Source organism: Miniopterus natalensis, chromosome 5 (assembly GCF_054644295.1).
Source record: "Miniopterus natalensis isolate mMinNat1 chromosome 5, mMinNat1.hap1, whole genome shotgun sequence".
NCBI classification, from domain to species: Eukaryota; Metazoa; Chordata; class Mammalia; order Chiroptera; family Miniopteridae; genus Miniopterus; species Miniopterus natalensis.
The window spans coordinates 44475806-44495381 of NC_142085.1; the positions used below are offsets into that span (position 1 = coordinate 44475806).

At 38.6% G+C, this 19576-nt stretch overlaps 1 protein-coding gene across 1 annotated transcript in view; it reads right to left on the reverse strand.

Moving 5' to 3' along the window:
- MDN1 (midasin AAA ATPase 1) overlaps positions 1–19576 on the reverse strand; it is a 131584-nt gene that overhangs the window by 53265 nt on the left and 58743 nt on the right. The window contains exons 37-52 of the mRNA XM_016208126.2: positions 19110–19232; positions 16887–17084; positions 15710–15817; positions 15157–15345; positions 12272–12361; positions 11904–12167; positions 11534–11795; positions 10232–10391; positions 9085–9201; positions 7982–8190; positions 6731–6879; positions 5968–6179; positions 5218–5438; positions 4211–4324; positions 2154–2286; positions 727–842 (exon numbers count right to left, since the gene is read on the reverse strand). Of these exons, the coding sequence (XP_016063612.2) occupies positions 727–842; positions 2154–2286; positions 4211–4324; positions 5218–5438; positions 5968–6179; positions 6731–6879; positions 7982–8190; positions 9085–9201; positions 10232–10391; positions 11534–11795; positions 11904–12167; positions 12272–12361; positions 15157–15345; positions 15710–15817; positions 16887–17084; positions 19110–19232 (2665 nt within the window). The remainder of the gene's footprint in view (positions 1–726; positions 843–2153; positions 2287–4210; positions 4325–5217; positions 5439–5967; positions 6180–6730; positions 6880–7981; positions 8191–9084; positions 9202–10231; positions 10392–11533; positions 11796–11903; positions 12168–12271; positions 12362–15156; positions 15346–15709; positions 15818–16886; positions 17085–19109; positions 19233–19576) is intronic.

Sequence of the window (19576 nt, forward strand, 5' to 3'; positions counted from 1 at the left end):
ATTTTCAAAATCAACTGTAATATGAAACTTAATATTATCCCTAGTACAAAGGTCAATTTTGAAAGGTCAAATTGAAAGTAGATTCTTTGCCTACTATTATTAAACTCTGCAGATTAGGCACGTATATGTATAGATGTTTATACTGTCTTAATGAAAAAAGAAAATTATAGAGAGTGCATATTTTAAACAAGTATTTGTTTAAATACAGAAAGTGTATATATATTTGAAAGGATAGAGCACAGACAGTTATGAGAAGATACAAATGAATGTACTATTAACAGTGGCAGCTTTAAAAGCTGACTTCTGTAATTTTTGTTTCTCTAGTCTGAATTTTTTCCAACAAGCACAGATATCTTTTCAATTAAAAATAATAATAAAGTAGGGAGGAAGAAAGAACCTAAAACCAAATATTTATGAGTACTTTTTGAGCCAACAGACCTAGCTTTCAAGTTAGAGATGTGACCTTGAGCATCTCTGTGCTTCCCTTTCCTCTCTCATAACATGGGATCTACTAGGCATACCACTGTTATAAAAAGTACAGAAAACCAAGGGAATGGTTAAAACAGTTCATCATTAGCACTGAATAAGGGAATGTGTTTAAAATCAGGCCAGCAAATCAAAATGAATCAATAAAATGGCAGCAGCTACTGAAAATATGCCTCTTAACTTCAGCAACATTTTGCAATCAGATGTATAACTGAAGAACATGAAAGGCAGTGCTCTTACCTTTATGGAATTCAAAGGACATTCTCAAGACACTATTTCTTAACTTTTTGCCACCAACAGAAACCAAATTTGCTTCAGTAAAAATCCGTTTTTCCCGGTCAAGATATATGATTGTCCTGAAATGGGATTCAATAACATAATGAACCATTATTGGTGAATAATACTTTTCAATCACATCCTCTATCTACTGAGTCCTGAGAATCCTTGAAGCATCCATGTCCTTCAACCTGACATTCCTTTCCCAACTCTACAAATTCTGGACTAGAGATAGAGGTGAGAGTCAGACAACTTGGTTGAAGGGAAGAGGACAGATGGCTGGGAAAAGCTGTGTCTAGGTAGATGGCCAGGCCTCATTCTGCTGCTCTGCTAGGATCCAAACCACTGCACTGGGAAACCTTAAAATTAGGCATCACAAAGTTAATCTGTGGTGTTAAAAGTCACCTAGGGAGGTTGAGGGGGTTATTGGAAGAGGAAACAAGGGGGTACATATCATCCCCTTGCTAGTATGTATCACATGCATGAGTTCACTTTGGGAAAACTCATCAAAACAACATATACTCATTAAGTGCACTTTTCTGTAATGTGCATTACATCTCAATTACAAAATTGTTTTAAAGAACTTATTACACTGATGGCCAATAAAAAAAAACTGGTGGGCCCAGCCAGTGTGGCTCAGTGGCTATCAACCCATGAACCAGGTCAAGGAAACACATGCCTGGGCTGGGGGGGAGGGGGGGTCGATCCCCAGTAGGGGGCGTGCACAGGAGGCAGCCGACTGATTACTCTCTTATCACTGTTTCTATCTCTCTCTTCCTCTCCTTCCCCTCTCTAAAATCAATAAAAAATATATATATTTTAAAAAAAACAAACAAAAAACTGGTGGTCATTACATTAAAAAGTGAGGAAAGACCAGCTTATATACCAATTAGGTAAATTTTGTGTGAGTATGAATGTAAGCATGCAGGTACTATCTATGTCTCTAGCATTTGAGGATGTGAAATGATGTAACAGCCAGATGGCTGAGGAAAAGATATGTGAGAGAACGGGTAGGTGAAAATGGGAGGAGCTGTAGGGAATCACAACCAGAAAACAGTAGAAACACAACTATCCGCTGATAAAGAATTAACCATGAAATAAATTCCACCGTTAATGCTAAGCTAGTGTATCTCTTAAAGCACCCTATTCAATTATTAAGAACCTACAAAAATTATAGGAATTTTGACTTCACAGTCAGAATTACTTCTCTGAGCACAGAGCACAAAGAAGTGGTAATAGAGGCAATCATGTCTTCTACCACCCCAGCGCTTCTTAGGTTCAGAAGATTAAACAAACATAAGCGGTATTTGACAGACTGAGGAAAGGTATAATCTGTGAAGCCAGAGTGGAGAGTGAGGCAAACAATGCCCAGAACAGCAGGCTTCACCTACTTGTTTGCAATAGATTCTAAAAGGGCAAAGAGCTGCTCAGACTGGTCTGTCTGTGGGTCAAAGTCCATCGAACTTCTAATGATGTCCAAAGCCTGCATATTCCAGCGAGGGTCCAAAGGGATCACAAATTCATCTGGTTAACAAAACAAACAAACAAAAAAGAATTTTGGAGTTAAACTCCTTGCCTGCCAAATTTCAGTTGAGGATGTTCATTATTTTAATCAGAGAAACGCTGGTTTCAGCCCATGATACTAGGAAAGTAGAGTTCAACAGCTTTTATGGCTATTTCCTTTCTAAATGCAAAATTTCTACCAGTCCTGCAAATTCATTCCACTGTAGGATATAAAGGTAATCGTTACTGAAACAAACATTTCAACCAATGCATTCACTTGCTCAGATCCCACTATTGGTCAGGAAAAAAATCAATGGGCTTAACTACCCAGTCTTTTGTCATTAACCACAAGAAAACTAACTTACATGGCAGAAAATAAGTGAGTACATTTTATAATTTGTTTTCAATAAAAAAACAAGATTATTTCACTTAAAAGCCATTTCTTATTGCTGCTGACACCTCACTGAGCTCCTCTGGCTCAAACTTGGAACTTCTGTAAAGCAACAGTGATCAGCATCTAATCTTCTCAGAGGTTGTGAGAACCAGAGGGAGGGTGGTAAAACAAAACAATGGTAACATTAACTTGAAGGTGGCTGGGTAAGATGGGTCAATGGAGCACTTCAAATTTTAAAGACATCCACCATATAGGAGACTAACAAATGCCTACTGTGAACAGTAAGGTGCATCAAGGTGGAAACCCATAGTCCAAAATCCAGTAAGACTACCCAATCCAGAGCTATACAGCTGAAAAGAAAGGTGAAGGCAGACTTACTATGTTCCAACAGTGGGCAAGTGGTGTCTGCTAAAAACAGAACCCACTACTCTACTCTAGAACTGTATTCTCAAAGACCAAAATTCTTCCATAATCAGAAAGCCACAATTTAGTTCAGCCACAACCTGACTATTCAGTGGTTTTCTCTGTTTGATTTCTTCCCATTCACTTCATTACCTTTAGTGTAAAGTAACTGGCTTAGCACAAAAGCATCATACTACTTTTTTCTAAAGCAAATGGCTAATGGTATATATTCTGATCAACATCAAATGAAAATGGGGGAGGGAAATTAAAAACCTGTTTCTATGAAAAATGGCCCTATTTTCCTTGTTAATACTTATGTTCAATCAACTTTATATTATTCTGTTCCAGTAAACAACTCTGCTATCTCACTCCTTAATTAAAAAGAAATTTTGAGCCCAGTTGGCATGCCTCAGCGGTTGAGCATTGACCTATGATCCAGGAGATGGTGGTTTGATTCCTGATCAGGGCACATGCCCAGGTTTCGGGCTCAATCTCCAGTGGGGGATGTGCAGGAGGCAGCCAATCAATGACTCCCTCATCACTGACGTTTTTCTCTCTCCCTCTCCCTTCCCCTCTCTAAAATCAACAGAGACATAAAAAAAATTGTTTTTGAGTATTTCATTTGATTTGATACCTTGGATGGCTATTTCTTTCATCACTATGGTTTTATAACTTTTCATTTAAGGCTTTATAACTTTCATCAAGGGTTTATATTTCCTAAAGCAACTGATCCTTACTGTTTCCCCTTCAAGTCAAATAGCTTCAGTTTAAAACCCTTTCTGTTAACAGTACTAATAAATAACTGAATGTAAAGGGGCCCATATAAATGAATTTAATTTCCATATTTTCAAACACAGGTAGTGAGTATGAATGATGGGCCCCAAGTCAAAAAAGCCAGTTTGAGCCTAGTTGGAACCAAAGTCCAGTCTTCCAACTCCCATGTTCTTCCCACTTCATTGTGTATAATCCTTTTTCAGAAACTGAAGGATAAATGGATAGTTTCAAAGGAGTGGAATTTGCATCTGGATGCTCTGAGTCTTCTGAAAAACACCATGTTGCAGTGGTAGCTGACAGGTCTTTTCCCCATGAACTCAATAGACAACTTCCCTAAATGGTGTTGAGCACTAGAAATCAAATCAGGTACAATACCTGTTATATTTGGTTGTAATATTTTGATGACATTACTGATCCCAGCTGAGAGAGAATTTGAGTAAAATTTCCTAAGAGATGCAGCATTGGCTTCCAAATAAATCTGTACTGACTCTGTGGAGGAAGGAGAAGCAGACATTAGTATCTAAAGCAGGTTGTCCAATGGAACTTTCCGTAACGATGAAAATGTTCAATAGCTGTGCTGTCAGAGCAGTCACTAGTCACCTGTTAGCACTTGAAATTTGGCAAATACAACTAAGGGACTGGAATTTAGATTTTATTTCATTTAATTAGTTCACAGTTACCTTTCATAGTGACCTGTGGCTAGTAGCTATCATATAGAACAATACAGGTAATAATAATTAACACAAATTCTCTCTACACATTTTTAGACAGATCACATGTACCACAACAATATACACATTCATTGGCTTATCTACAAGTCCTCGTGGAGCAGAAAGGCTCATGTAAACTCAATTACTTTAAGCAACAAATTCTACCAACAAAGTCCATGTCCTGTAGTTTTCATGCGATGTTGTTACCGTCGCTTTTTCTTCTTTTAGAATGAAAAAAGTACAAAGAAATTAAGCATGACAACTTAGAGCACCTGGAATTAGTAAATCTCTTAGGCACTTTTAAGGGAAATGAATTTACCAAAAGCAACACCTTTCCCAGATAGAAGGGTTGCGCAGCAGTAGCACAAAAAGCAGGATGTTAAAAAAAATAAAAATACGTAATACGGTGCATTTCCTTTTGGATTTGATAGACCTGAAATGCTAAGCATTACATGGGAAAAAAGTTTTTCTTGGGACGTATCTAAGGGCAGATGTGTTCCTTAATTTTTTAATACCTACACAAACAGTAATGCTAGGTCACAAATTTCTTGCTATGAGATCTCCCATATTTGATAGTAGCAGTGTAGTCAGAATAACACAGCTGCTGAGGTACTACAACAGGAGAAATATACATAAATTAACTCATTATACAAATTAAGCTTTTCTACTCACCAAGCCCCTGTGGTATATTCTTGGCTAAATGATAAAGCCACTTAACTCTGAGCATCCAATCTTGATTGGTTGCTCTTTCTATGAGCAATTTAACAGCCATGGCCAGAATATCTGGTTCATCAATCCAAAAAGTATCCACTTCGACTGAACTGAATTTCAAACTCTCAGGGTTGGAAGACTGCATAATCTTCTCTAAGTCTGGCAAGGTAAGAGGCTGAATTCTGAAATTCATTAGAATAGGCAAAGTTAGTACTAGAATGAATTTTCATTTTACATTTCGAAGAACCAGGACAATAACTTTACAAATAATGGATCAAAGAGGTAATGGGGAAAAGGTGAGTCCCCTCCCAAGACAATTAAAACATATACCGAATGAATAACAAATAGGGAGCAATATCACAATAAACCTGCGACAGCTGGGTAATAAATAGGCACATAACATTCTGGTCTAATATGTTGGGTGACAACCATTACCATCAAAAACAAACAACATTCCAAGCCGGGCATGGCTCAGCAGCTGAGCATCAACCTAGGATTTAGGAGATCAAGGTTCGATTCCCAGTCAGGGCACATGCCCGCATAGAGGGCTCGATCCCTAGTCGGGGGCGTGCAGGAGGCAGCCTATCAATGACTCTCTCATCATTGATGTTTCTCTCTCTCTCTCCCCCCCCTTCCTCTCTCTGAAAAACAAAAACACAAACAACACAGTGAAGATGCTGAAGACACACACAGGCTCACGGCTCTGCTAACCTTGCCCAGGTGCTCGTTTTCAGGCTCATCCTGTTGAGGCAATATGCTAGGATCTGTCCATCACTTCGTACGATAGAGAGGTGAGAATCTTCTGTAGCAAAGAGAGCTGAGGGCAGAGAATCTGGCCACAGTCCCATGGCAAGAATGGAGTGACCCCAGGTTTCATGTGCTCGCAGAGAAGAAATATGTTTCTCCAGTACAGCCTGCACGACCTGATAGGAGATAAAAACACACGGTGTACAGGCACCAACACATATGTGCTATTACCAAAAATGTATATTACAAGCTAACTTCTACTTTTTCTGATGATAAATTTCAAGCATGTAATATTTACATTTAATCTTTGTTTTTTGTTAATCCTCACCCAAGGATATTTTTTCCATTAATTTTTAGAGAGTGAGAGGGCGGGAGGGGGAGAGAGAGAGAGAGAAACATCGATGTAAGAGACACACTGATTGTCTGCCTCCCCCACACCCCGACCAGGGCTGGGGATCAAACCTGCAATCCAGGTATGTGCCAATGACTCGGAATTGAACCCGCAACCTATGGTACGTGGGCTGAAGCTCTAACCGCTGAGTCACACTGGCCAGGGCTACATTTAACATATTTTCCACAGAAGTACCTGGACAGCAGATCTCTATTAGAGAATAACTGCCGTGGTCCACTCTTAGATCATTAAAGTTATCAACAAAAAGAATTTCCTTGTACTAAATAATGTAGAGTGTTATAACTTAGAAAAGCCATTTGAAACACTTCACAGTACCTTCTGGTTTGCTGGTGAATGCTGGGAGCGGACATATGCTTCCCGGCATGCTTCAGAAAAGGCTCTGTCTACACTCAGCCCTCGCTGCAGGTACTGGACAATGAGTAAGGCTGTCTGAATTAGAGTTGAAATAGATGATGTTGGAGAACCTACAAAGAAAACACATTGCCATCTATGACCAACTGATTCCGCAAAATCTCCAATGAAAATGGAGAAATTCCACCTTCACATCAAACTTCGCTCCACTCAAATCCACCCAGATACTTATTTTAGAAAGCCTTCTAAGTGGAATCTAGGGCCTCACTAGACTAAACGGACTTGTGGCAACATTCTACAAGTGTGATAAAGCTAGTCATACATAACCTTAATCTTAAACTGACACACCAAAGGTGGGCAAAATGACCATTGCCTCACAAAGGACCACGGGCTTTGAAATCAAACAGGCCTATTTTCAAATTCCAGCTGTCATTATTAATTATTTGGCTTAGATGAGTTACTCAACTTCTCTTAGGCTTATCTGTAAAATGGAAAAATATGCCTTGGAGAACTAATGTGAGTGCTAAATAAGCAACTAACATTGCACTTAACACATAGTAGTTATTCAATAAATAGGATTCCATTTATTATTATTATTGCTACTGTTACTAACTGCTTTTTCTTGTACATTTGGACATTTAGAAGAAGTAACACCTGTCTCTTTTATTTTTCTTATTTTTAAAATATATCTTTATTGATTTCAGAGAGAAGGAGGGAGAGGGAGAGAGAGAGAAACATTAATGCTAAGAGAGAATCATTGCTCAGCTGCCTCCTGCATGCACCTACTTGTTATCAAGGAGCCCACAAACCGGGCATATGCTCTGACTGGGAATTGAACCCCGATCTCCAGGGGTTCGATGCTCAACTGCTGAGCCACACCCAGCCGGGCAACACCTGTCTCTTAAACAAGTCAAATGATGATCCTGAAGATATGAAGGACAAACTTCATAAATCTCAGTGACTAAGACAGTATTCCTCAAACAAAGTGTGGGCCTCTGACTGCATGGATCAGGAAGCTGCTTAAACTAATTCCTGTGCCTCACCTAGAGCTGCTGTTAAGGGGAAGAAGAGTACTGGAGCATCTACATTTTTGTGGTAATTTCTATTTCTAGGTACACTAAATGTGAGAACTCCTGGATTAGCTATCAAATGGAGTAACACACAAAGTTCCACAAGAATAAAATCCTGCAGAGGCCTAGAAGTCAAGCACCTTACCTACAATAGCGTGTTGGGTCTCTCTGTGTAGAGCCAAGAGGGTGTCACACACACTGTCCCCCACCAACCCAAGGTTGTGCAGCAGAACTTTCAGGTCCAGGTCATCTGGGATGCTTCCATCTCCTTCTCCTGAAATGTAGATTTCAAGTCCACGATTCCTCATAGCTCGGGATATTTCTCCATGAACAGGATCCATTGAGAGAAAAAGTCTAGTAATACAGAATTCAAAGGGAAAAAAAATTAAGTCCCAGTGCAACCAATGGTGCAGCTCAGCAACAACTGACTCATCTTCAGGGAGCTTATCAAGGGAGACACCACTAATTGAAAGTCTGCTACTGTCATATGTATTCTATCTTCTAGTTCTAAAATGCATCAATACAGCATATTAGTCCTCTAAACCTACTTTCCTTAGAAACTAAATACTGTGTCCAGTACACTTTTAGAGCTGAGAACTTTAAGATTCTTAACTTTCAGATATTCCCCAAATCAAGGAGTGAAAATTCATCATTTTAACTTACCTACAGAGAGCAGAAAAGAAAGCACCATGCTCTCCTTAAACAATTAGCTTCATACATTCAATGTCCAATAACACCTCCATCTAGCTGACATCTCCAAAACTAAACAGTGATTCCCTGCTGACCCTCCCCACACCAAACCTGCTCCTTTGCCAGTCTTCCCTTTCTCAGTGAACAGCACCCCCATTTACTTCATTACTCAAACCAAAAATTTAGGTGTCATCCTTGCTTCCTCTTTTTCTCAACCCACAAGTAGACTGGCAAGTCCCACTTATCTGACCACCCTAGTATACGCTGTCATGTCTTCCCTGAACTACTGCACAAGGCTTGTAACTGGTTACAAGCTCCTTGCTTCTAACCTTCACCACCAACCCATGGCAGGAACCTTGCTTCTCTTGTTTACCATTGTGTCCCCAGAGTGTGGCAAACAGCAAAGCGTCAATAAATAATTTACTAACTGAATCAAGAAATGGGTGAACAGTTATGACTGTGTGTGTCAACATAATACCTAAGAAGGTCCTACTGAGTGCCAGCCTCTGCTATTGAGGGTGTCAGATTCTTAGGCAGAAACTTAAGAAGCATAAATACCTGAAATTGGGATGTGGTGTTATGGTGGGAGTGGATCCATCTACCAGTCCTCTCTCACTAACAGTGAGGACACCTCCAGGTTCAAGCAAAGCATTCAAACGATCCAGTACTGATGGGCTGCAATGAGAGTTCAAGTAGGGGACAGGCTGACATGCTGCCTTCACTCTATTTTCCTCACACAGGCCTCTCACTGCTCCTGACCCATGTCTTCTTTCAGCACAAGTCACTCCCCTATATAGAACTGTGATCTCTTGGCCCATCAATTCCCCTTTTCACTCCCAAGGCACAGAGAGATCCTACCCAGTAAAATCGAAAAAACAGTTGCTGAATAAATAAAATAAATTAAGGAAAATGACAGCAAGTTCCCCGAACTCTTTCCCCTCCCCTCTCCCCTACTTCCCAACATTATCATTTAAAGGTAATTGAATTTTGATTTGAAACATTCTGAAAGATGCTCCAGGTAGAGAAACACATCATATGACTTGCAGTAGCTTCTATCAGGCTGTGTAACCACAACAGATTTACCCTTGCCCTTCTCCTTACTTCACAATCACAAATAATATACACTGATGCACATTTACTAAACATCAGTCCTATGTCAGATCTTCCATTTCAAAAATCTGCACTCATTCCCGGCCGGGCGTGGCTCAGCGGTTGAGCATCGACCTAGGATCCAGGAGATCGCAGTTCAATTCCTGGTCGGGGCACATGCCTGGGTTGCAAGCTCGATCCCCAGTCAGTGGGTGTGTGGGAGGCAGTGGATCAGTGATGACTCTCTCTCATCATTGATGTTTTTCTCTCTCCCTCTCCGTTCCTCTCTCTGAAATCAATAAAGATATATTTTTAAAAAAAAATCTGCACTCAAGAATGACCACTGTCTGGTCATTCTGATGTTAAATAAAAAGGTCTCAATGACTGGAAATGTAATCATTTTGTTAGCCTTCACTTCAGTTCACTAAAATATTGCAGCTGTCTAATGACCAACTACCACTGTTCACCACAGGGAGACATGAACATGGTTGAGGATGTGTTTCTACTTAAGAAACAGTGGATTAAAAATACCAAAGCTTCTACCTGAGTTTCTACTCTGACAAGCATATCTCAAACTTCAGTCAGGTTCACTCGTGATTGGGCAGAAGGTCCTTACTTGCAAAAGTTAACGTTATCCATCAAAAGCCAATCTCCAGACTTCAGGGCCCGAACCAACATGCTGTCGACCCACTCAAAGGTGCCATGGCTGCAGCCATTGGATGACTGCACAAGCTTCACCCCAAAGCTTCGGAACTCTTCCACAAGTTTGGCAAACTCTGAAATGTCATAGCCACAGCACTTAAGTTCAAACCAGGACAATAAAAACAAAAATTAATTTTATTAAAAGAAAGCCAGAAACTTCAGGCCCAATTTTTTAAAGTTTCATAATAGAGTCAGTAGGAAAAAAGTTTTGGTTTTTCTAAACAAAACAGATGAAAAATTAGGTTCGGGGGCAGAAAATACTTAATGGCTTTCTGAATTAATGGCTAGATAGAGGTGACTTGAGTGTGACAGAGAAGATGAATAATCTTTAGGTGCTGTAATTTCTCAAATGGCAGGAAAATAATATTTCCCATGTATTACTGCATTTATACCAAATGAAAGTGCTGCTAGTTGGCAGAATGCAATCAATGTCATCAAACCAGGCTTCCTTTATAATTAGGATATGGTTATAGTAACAACTGTTATTTACTTTCTTGGTGCTTTATAGTTTATACAGTCCATCCCTAGAAATCTTTCGATTGTTCTTTTTGGTTAGAAATTGCTTTATGACGCTTTTTCATATCACAAGGTGATATACATTAAATTCCTGCTTCTAGTCATGAGGAAATAATAAAATTTATTATTGTTGACTTACCCTCCCACTGTCAACAACTAGAAAACTAGAAAAAGTATATGAAACAACTGCTTTCATACATTGGACAAGGGACAGGACAGGGCTGTGATACCTAAGGAAAGCTGCATGACAAAATGAGGGGAGTTAAGTTTCCATGTTAACTGAGGAACTTCTTACACTTTCTATACAAAATTACTAAACATATCCTGTCAATTTAGAGTTGTATTCTTTAGTTTTAAATGTCCAATTTCCTGAGAAATTAAGTCTTTTCAAAAGGCCAATAAACAGTAAGACCAGCTCTACATGCACGTGATTTATCATTACAGCTGGTTATACACAAAATAAACCATCAGCTCAAAAACTAATTTCTTCCTTGGTTGCTTTGTTTAGGATCACCAATTGTGGATACTGTACATCAGCTTCAGTTTACTTTCTAAAACAAAGATTTTCAAATTTTGAGTATTAATAATCATTAAATTAATACAAAAAATTATGGGCATTGTATTTACAAATATATTGTCTGTAAATGGACACTATATGGATAATGGTAAATGTCTGATACACACATGCAAACACACACACCTGCCTTGGAGTATGAGTTGATTTTATTGTTGAGTCGTTGCATAAGCAGTAATACTGCTTCCAGCTTGTTTACAACCTCCATTGCAACACCTTTACCATCTTCTCCAAGACACTTGGGTTTATATGTCAGAAGGAAGTGACTCCAGGCCCGCAGGACTACTTCTGCATCATCAGCACTGACAAGGAGGCTGTCTCTTAACAGTGCCCTTACAGTGTTCTCCACCTTCTCTAAGAGCTGCCTCCAAGGCCGTATAAGGTCAACCTGAAATATCCAGAGCACATGCATTCATAACAGCCATTTGTCAGAGTCAAAGAACACTGCTTCTTACAGTCACCACCAAGCCAGAAGACTATCAATCAGACCACTTACCTGCTCAAATCCACCCAGAAGCTCCGTGGTATCCATTGAGCTGTTCATAGCCATGATCTTTAATGTGTGACCAGTAAGTTGTGCCAGAAGCTGGACCAGACTGGTCTTGCCCACAGAGGCTGGACCCACAAGGATGACCATCCAGCTCATCTGCACACACTTCATAACTGACTCCAGAGACTGTAACGACTGGTGCAGGAGCAACAGGGGATGGCGGGATGGGGGAGTAACATAGCTGCCACGGGAAAGGACTGAGTAGCCCAGCTGAAAAAGACATGCCAGTGAGACTTCCCAAGCGTTGTCTGGTAGTGGGAGCAGAAGAAATCAGAAAATTGTAAAAGAATAGAGGATTATCCTGGTTTCCTCACCTGAACATCATAGGGAGTGATGTGAAATAGTCTGGTTCCCACGTATGGGTTTGAATTTGAACTAAACATATCCTTAAATACAGCAATGACCTAAAGGAAGAAGATGGTACAATCAAACCTTCTAGAATACTTACAGAAAACATGCACAGCAATTTGAGTCACAATATTGTGAGAGAACTAGTCACAATATCCTTACCCTTTAAAATTTTCTCTTATAAAAAGGATAGGTTACACTTACTTAATTCTTCAAAATGAAAGCAAACTGGAGCTCAAGAAAAGGGCAGTCATATAGTCTTGAACTATTTGAAATTCAGTGTTAATGTACCATAAATTAAAATAAAGCCACGGATACCATGGCAAATCTAGAGATTAAAAAAATGAAATTTGCTTTCATCATTCAAGATACAACCTAAAAAGGGAGAAGAGGACAGCAATATAAATACTATGAAGGACAATGACTATTTCTTGAGTACCTACTATGTGCCAAACATTATAGTGGGTGCTTTAATAAAGATTATTTCTGGTCCTTAAAGCCTTGCAAAATAGGTATTATTTCTATTTTATAGATATGGATAACAAGATTCACAAGAGTTACATGATTTGCTCATGGTTAATAACTGATTTTAAATTTAAGGCCGTCTGACTCCAAAAGCATTGTATATTCTTCCTACATATTTACGCAAAATGACAACCAAAGTTATTTCTCTCATTATTTGCATTCAGTTGTCCCTTCCTTAGCAGGAATAGTTAGAAAACTTTCCATTAGCCTTGTTTCTTCTTTGGATCTCTTTTAAAAATCTAAAAAGAGCTGAGGCAGGGGTGGGGAAATGGGGCAGGGGGGATGGAGTAATAAAAACCACCAATTTAGACCACAGCAGCAGGAAAATTCCAGGCATGAAAAATATTTACATCAAGTTGCTTGTTTCTAAAAAAGTGGCAAATACTTATACAAATCACTGCACACTGGACTGAAGTCAGAAAATCAAAATAACACTATTGTAAGTCATGGGAATATAAGGTACAGTATGGTGACTATAATTAATAATACTGTATTGTATATCTGAAAGTTGCTGAGAGTAGATCTTAAAAGTTCTCATCAAAAGAAAAAAAAAATTTTTGTACTATGTAAGGTGACAGATATTAACTTATTGTGATCATTCTGCAATGTATACAAATATCAAATCATTGTGTTGTATACCTGAAACTAACACAATGTTATACAAGTAAGTTATACCTCAACATACATACATACATACATACATACATACATACATACATAAGTAGAGCCTGGAAAACACTAGGAGGGGAAAAATCATGCCCAGCAGGTGTGGCTCAGTGATTGAGCATCAACCCATGTAAGAGGTTGTCTGTTCCTGGTCAGGGCACATGCCCAGCTGCGGGCTCGATCCCCTGTAGGGGCCATGCAGAAGGCGACAGCGGATCGATGTTTCTCTCTCCTTCTCCCTTCCTAAGTCAGTAAAAACATTTTTTTAAAAAGGTAAAATCATAATCAATGTCAAACACTGACTACAGAACAAAATGCAGCATAGGAGAAAGTGCTCTTGTCACCTACTTCTGAGTTCAGGCAATTTCTGGCTTTATAATCCACTCTAAAGCATATATTCTCCTCTTCCTGATAATCTACCAGAGTTAAAATTATAAATACTTTCATAATTTAGCTGGTTTATTTAATTTTATAAAGTCAGATTCAATTTATCTGACTTCCAGTTTTTATAGCCTTTCTCTTTCTATTATTATGTCTCCTAACACTTTCTTTTTCAGAAAAACCTATTTGGTGTTATGATAAGTCAATTAGAGGAGTGATGGAAACCTTCCACAGCCCACTGTGATGCACCATGTGATCAACATCAATTACCCAACAACTGGCCAGTGCCTGGCCACAGTTAACATACTACCAAGTAAGAGAATCAAGAAGTTAAAATTCTAGCTGATGGTACATGAACTGTATATCAATAAAACTGTAAAAATTAATGACAGAAAGCCAGTTACACATAACAAATGAGTTGCTAACATGTGACTAGATTCTGAATATCACATACAAAGGGATCTGGGCACTCAGCAGAATGAAAGGTATGTGAAAGCCACATGTACTATGAGATAGTCATAGCTTCACATTTCAAGGAGGTGGTTTCCACTTGTAACGCATGGATCTGTGTGTTAATTAGTTTTTAAGCAGTTGCGATGTGGAATAGCAAAGTGGAAAGGTCTGGGCCGAGGGCTGGCTCTGCCACTTGCTACCTGTGAGACTCCATGACTCTGAGTCTTGGATCCTCATCTGGAAGAGGTCATGACAGCACCTCCCACCTGCAGCTGTTCTGAGTATTCAGTGAGAATGGACTTTAAATACCACAAAGCAAAATGCACACATTACCACAGTGTATTAAGCTGGGAATTCAAGTGTTATGTTCTACTTACGAAGGAATGCTTTTACTTCCATTTAGATTACTTTCTTTTTATATCCACTTACACTTTTTAGGTAAAATACTTTGTAGTTTGACACTTATTTAAAAACAGAAAACCCTTTTCTCCTACTGGGTATCACCTGTCTCTTCCTTGCTGCTGCTTCTTCCCTTTGTGCCTGGAAAGATGATGGAAACCTAGTTCTTTATTTCTGGAGGCAATACTGTTTTGGAAAGTTTACAATCATGAAGATTCAGATGGATAAGCAAAGTGTGTACTCCAATGCAAACTACTCTATATGGTGAGACCCTGAGGTAGGTGAATGTATAGTCTCTTCCCTTAACTTCTAAATTTCCAAGCAGCTTTATTGAGTTTTGTATTATTTGTGAGTATGCCCTTTCTATCCCTTATGAAGCAATCACCTTTCAGATGGAAAAATCACAAACAGCAAGTGTGAAACTCACCTTTTCTTTGTCTTCCCTAGTTCTCATTCTTTCACCATAGACCAAAAACACATGCTGACCAGGATCATAACAGCCAGGGGACTGGTCAACTAGCATCAACTGACACCAGCGGAAAAGGTCCCGGAGGTTGAATTCCCATGGTCCTCCTTTTTGGCCCCATTTCTTCTCAACAGTCACTTCATGATCAATCTAAAAAGAAAATACCTTTATCAGAAAACACATCCCATTGTCAGGCACTGCATGAAGTATATTAATGTACTACAAATGCACACATAATCTAAAACAGAAATTAATAGACTTGATTTAGATGTCTTTTTCCAATCCAGACTTCTAAATGCTAGGAATACCCTATAAGCGTTAACATTGATATATACGATAGAAATGAATTACTATAACCCTCAAATGAGTAGCTTCCCTCCCACAGTAAACTAGTAGAATTCTATGTGATTTATCTTACAAAGACTGGTAATTTGGTAGCAACCCATGTTAAAAAAAATGATAGTTCAATTACAGCCAGGAAAATAAATAACAATTAATGCAAGTAGGTACTTACCTGATTGTTGAAAGCAACCATTTTCTTAACAATATTTTTGTCAATGGCTGGAAACAGAGTACTGACAATGAACTCCATGTCAATTACTGTAAGGGGATCCACAAAAACCTATAAAATCCAAAAATAACATGGACAGATGTTATAGTTTCTCTTTACTAAACACGAGAAATTACTACCATCTGTGATATAAAATTTTTATGACATCAAAGTAACAATTCCTCAGTTATACACACACACATTTTTTTTTCAGTTCTAGAAACTGCATTTTTAGAATATAAAATCATATAAAATATTTGAAATATAAAGCAAATGAGTTTTTTCCTGTCAGCTCCACTCTACTAAATTAAAGAAAAAAATACATGCAATACATTTTAAATATATATATTTTTAAATTTCCTTCCAAAATTCTGGATGGTAGGTAGGCATATGAACATTTACTACAAATCTGTTCAACTTTTCAATATGTTTGGAGTTTTTCATAATAAACTATTCTTAGAAGATACTTAGCAAATTTTTAATTATCAAGGGAAAGGGACATTAAAGAAAGCTAACATCTAAAGCCATTTCCAAACCTCTAGATTAGCCAAACTTTAAAAAACAGATGTTAAAACAATTTAGCATATGTATGTACACACACACACACACACTCTCTTTCTCTCTCCCCCCCCCCCCCCCCACTATATCTGCAAATGTGAATTAAGGCAGTAAGAAAATATACCAAATGTGAATTATGGTTGACTTTGGTATGGAGAATACTGGACTTTTAATTCTTCATGGTAGTTTTCTGTTCCTTCACATTTTTAAAAAATTAAAATGCAATGTTTTCATTATAAAATTCTTTTAATGTCTTAATAGATCATGTGGACACCTGAAAAGGTCCTATGTTGGCCTTAATCCTGAGAACAGTAACAGAATCCTGCAGAGGGTGGTGACCTTACTCTTCCAACTGGTAACACACTAGGTCCTCTGGGACATAAAACAAAGGGATTCACACCAGGAGAGAAGTGATGGAAATCAGTTGCATTAATATTTATCATGTAAAGACATGGAATTGAAAAACAGATCATTAAACTGATTCTCTCTCATTCTCCAAGAGAACATCCTAACAGCTACGTGCCAGTAGTTTTATCATCCCCAACACTCCACCTGTGGTCTCTGTGGTAACAGGATATCTCACCTGAGTGAATCTATTAAGGAAAGACCTGGGCAAGCCCTTCCTCCCGCCTCCTTGTCTAAAGGGATTTTGACACCCAAAAATCTTCGTCTTTTCATGCTGTACTTGAAAGCTCATTCCTAACTCAGGAATATAGATTTCTCCTCGGTGGTCAAAACAAGCATTGAGTCCTTCCAATACAGACTGAGAAGCCAGGTTGAGCTATTTGGAAAAGAAAATACATACATGTGTTATATATGCTGTGTAAGTATAACAAAAAGCAAAGGAATAATATGCAAAAAGACAGTGTTATTTTGAGGAGGAGGAAGCTCATATAGTATTCTAACATTTCTATTTCTTAAGTTGAGCTGTGGACTGACGTGTAATAATCCCACTCCTATTTCACATACATATTAGAGGTGATGTCTGTAAACTAGCAATAATTTTTTCAGTAAACTAAATATTAAGACTGAATTTTTAAAAAGCAGTTAAAATCTTCTCCAAAATTAAACTGTATCCATTATGTGCACCTATATTAACCTCCTTTATAAATCACAGCTTACAAGAAAAACTTGCCAATACACAGATATGTCATTTTTGCACTCTGGGATTTTAAAAGATGATAAGATAGCTCTTTAAATACTTAAATAAATAAATATCTTTCCCAGCTCAAGTACTGAATGAATCTCCAAATGTGCCTAAAAGTCACAATATAAATGACATAAAGTGAATCTACATAGCTAACTTTCACAAACAGTTTCATGAACAAGAACAAATACAAGGTTTTTATGCCAAAAATGCCAAGTGTTGAATAAAGGTCTTGAGATGCTGAGTTCAGAGCTCAGTGATGGGAAATATGAGTCGTTTTTAGGTAACATGGAAAAATTCAATTGGGAAAATGTGAATCAATAAAATTCAAATGGGCAAAACCCGAATTATACTAGAATTTCAAATGTAATATTTACACAAGCACTACAAAGCACAGACTCCACTGTTTATTTCCAAACAGATGAAATTCTATTTCTTTTTTTTTTTCTGTTAATCCCCACTGGAGGATATTTTTTCCATTGCTTTTCAGAGAGTGGACGAGAGGGAGGAAGGGGGGAGAGAAACATCAATAGGAGACACAATGATTGGTTGCTTCCAGCAGGCACCCCAAAGGAGAGTGGGGGGGAGGTGGGAAGAGACACTACTGAACCTGCAAAGCAGGTCCATACCCTGGACCAGGAATTGAACACGAGACCCTTTGGTGCTTGGACCAATGGTCTAACCACTGAACCACACCGGCTAGGGCAAGCAGGTGAAGTTCTAAAAGCTGCGCTGAAATGTGATTGCAAGTCCAGTGCCTTGTGGTCCCCGGATGCATTTTCACTCACTTGAAGTATGGTTAGAAGTCTTAAGCTTTAAACGAGGCCTTCTTTTTTCCTGGATAATGAATATTCTATCACACATCTTTTTCAAAAAATATTTGGGGGTAGGGGGCAACAACTCTCTCCTTAATTATTTCCCCTAGTTAAGTAGGAAGCAGCTGAGCAGAAAAGGAATGCCCCAGCATGCCCTCTGACTTCAGACCAAAGGAAGGTCTGAACCTAGGAAACCAGCTGGGGCCTATGTCAAGTTTCATCTGTAGCACTTTCATCACTCTAATCATTGAAGCTCCACAACTACTTCTTAGCCTTTTCCTGAATTAACACGGCACATCCCAAACTGACCTGACTCCTCTGGCCACAACCTTAAATTTTTAATTTTTGTGGAGTACTTTTCCTTGTTTCAAGCTGCCTCTCAGTCACTGAGATTCAGCACTTATCATAGGTCTCATAATGTGTTCTTCTGGTCATTAATTTATCCAATATACATGTAACACTGATCAGTTATCACCATTTTTGTATGTCTCTTCTTAAGATAACTTTCCCGTCTCTGCTGCTCTGATACAACATGAGTTGGCTGACACTATCTGTAAAATACCCATGAAATAAATACAAACAGCAAGTCTGCCAGAGACTACAAGAAAACACCAATGAAGAGGCAGTTTTTCTCTGCAGGCTACCTTACAAAAGTAGGAAAGTGTGTAGGTTATATATATAAAGGAGCTTCTATATATGCTTTCTGACAAGTGGCTATTTTTATTCTTAAAAGTGGAGGATTCTTTTCATTAGAGAATTTGTCTTTACTAGGCAAGAGCATGATCATCCACTGAAAAATGCCCTAGAGCTATGAAAAATATGATATGATGGACAATCCCTTTACCTCATCCAACACAACCCAATGGCCAGCCTTCAGAGCTGCCAGCAAGGGGCCATCACGCCATGCGAACTCTCCTCCCTTGCCACCTTCAACAGGTAGATCTGCTCCAAACAGGTCTGTGATGTCCTTTGGGAGGGGGAAAAATTGAGAAAAAGCCAAAATTACATAAAAATTTAACTAGATCCAAAGACCTAAAATCTAAAATGATAAATACTTTGGCCTTAGGCCACATTTCCCTCTTACTTCCAAGATAGAACTAATTGATCCCAGCATTCTTTACCAGGAGCCCAGACATGCCCCCAAGAACCTTCCTATCACAATGCTCCAAGTATTAATCAACTGGAGCTGGAGCTCCAAATCAGTAGTTCCCAACTGTGGCTGTACTTGGAAATTGGTGAGCTTAAAAAATAAAAAAAAATAAAAACCAAAAAACCAATAACAATGTTCAGGCCCTGCTCCCAGACCCCATT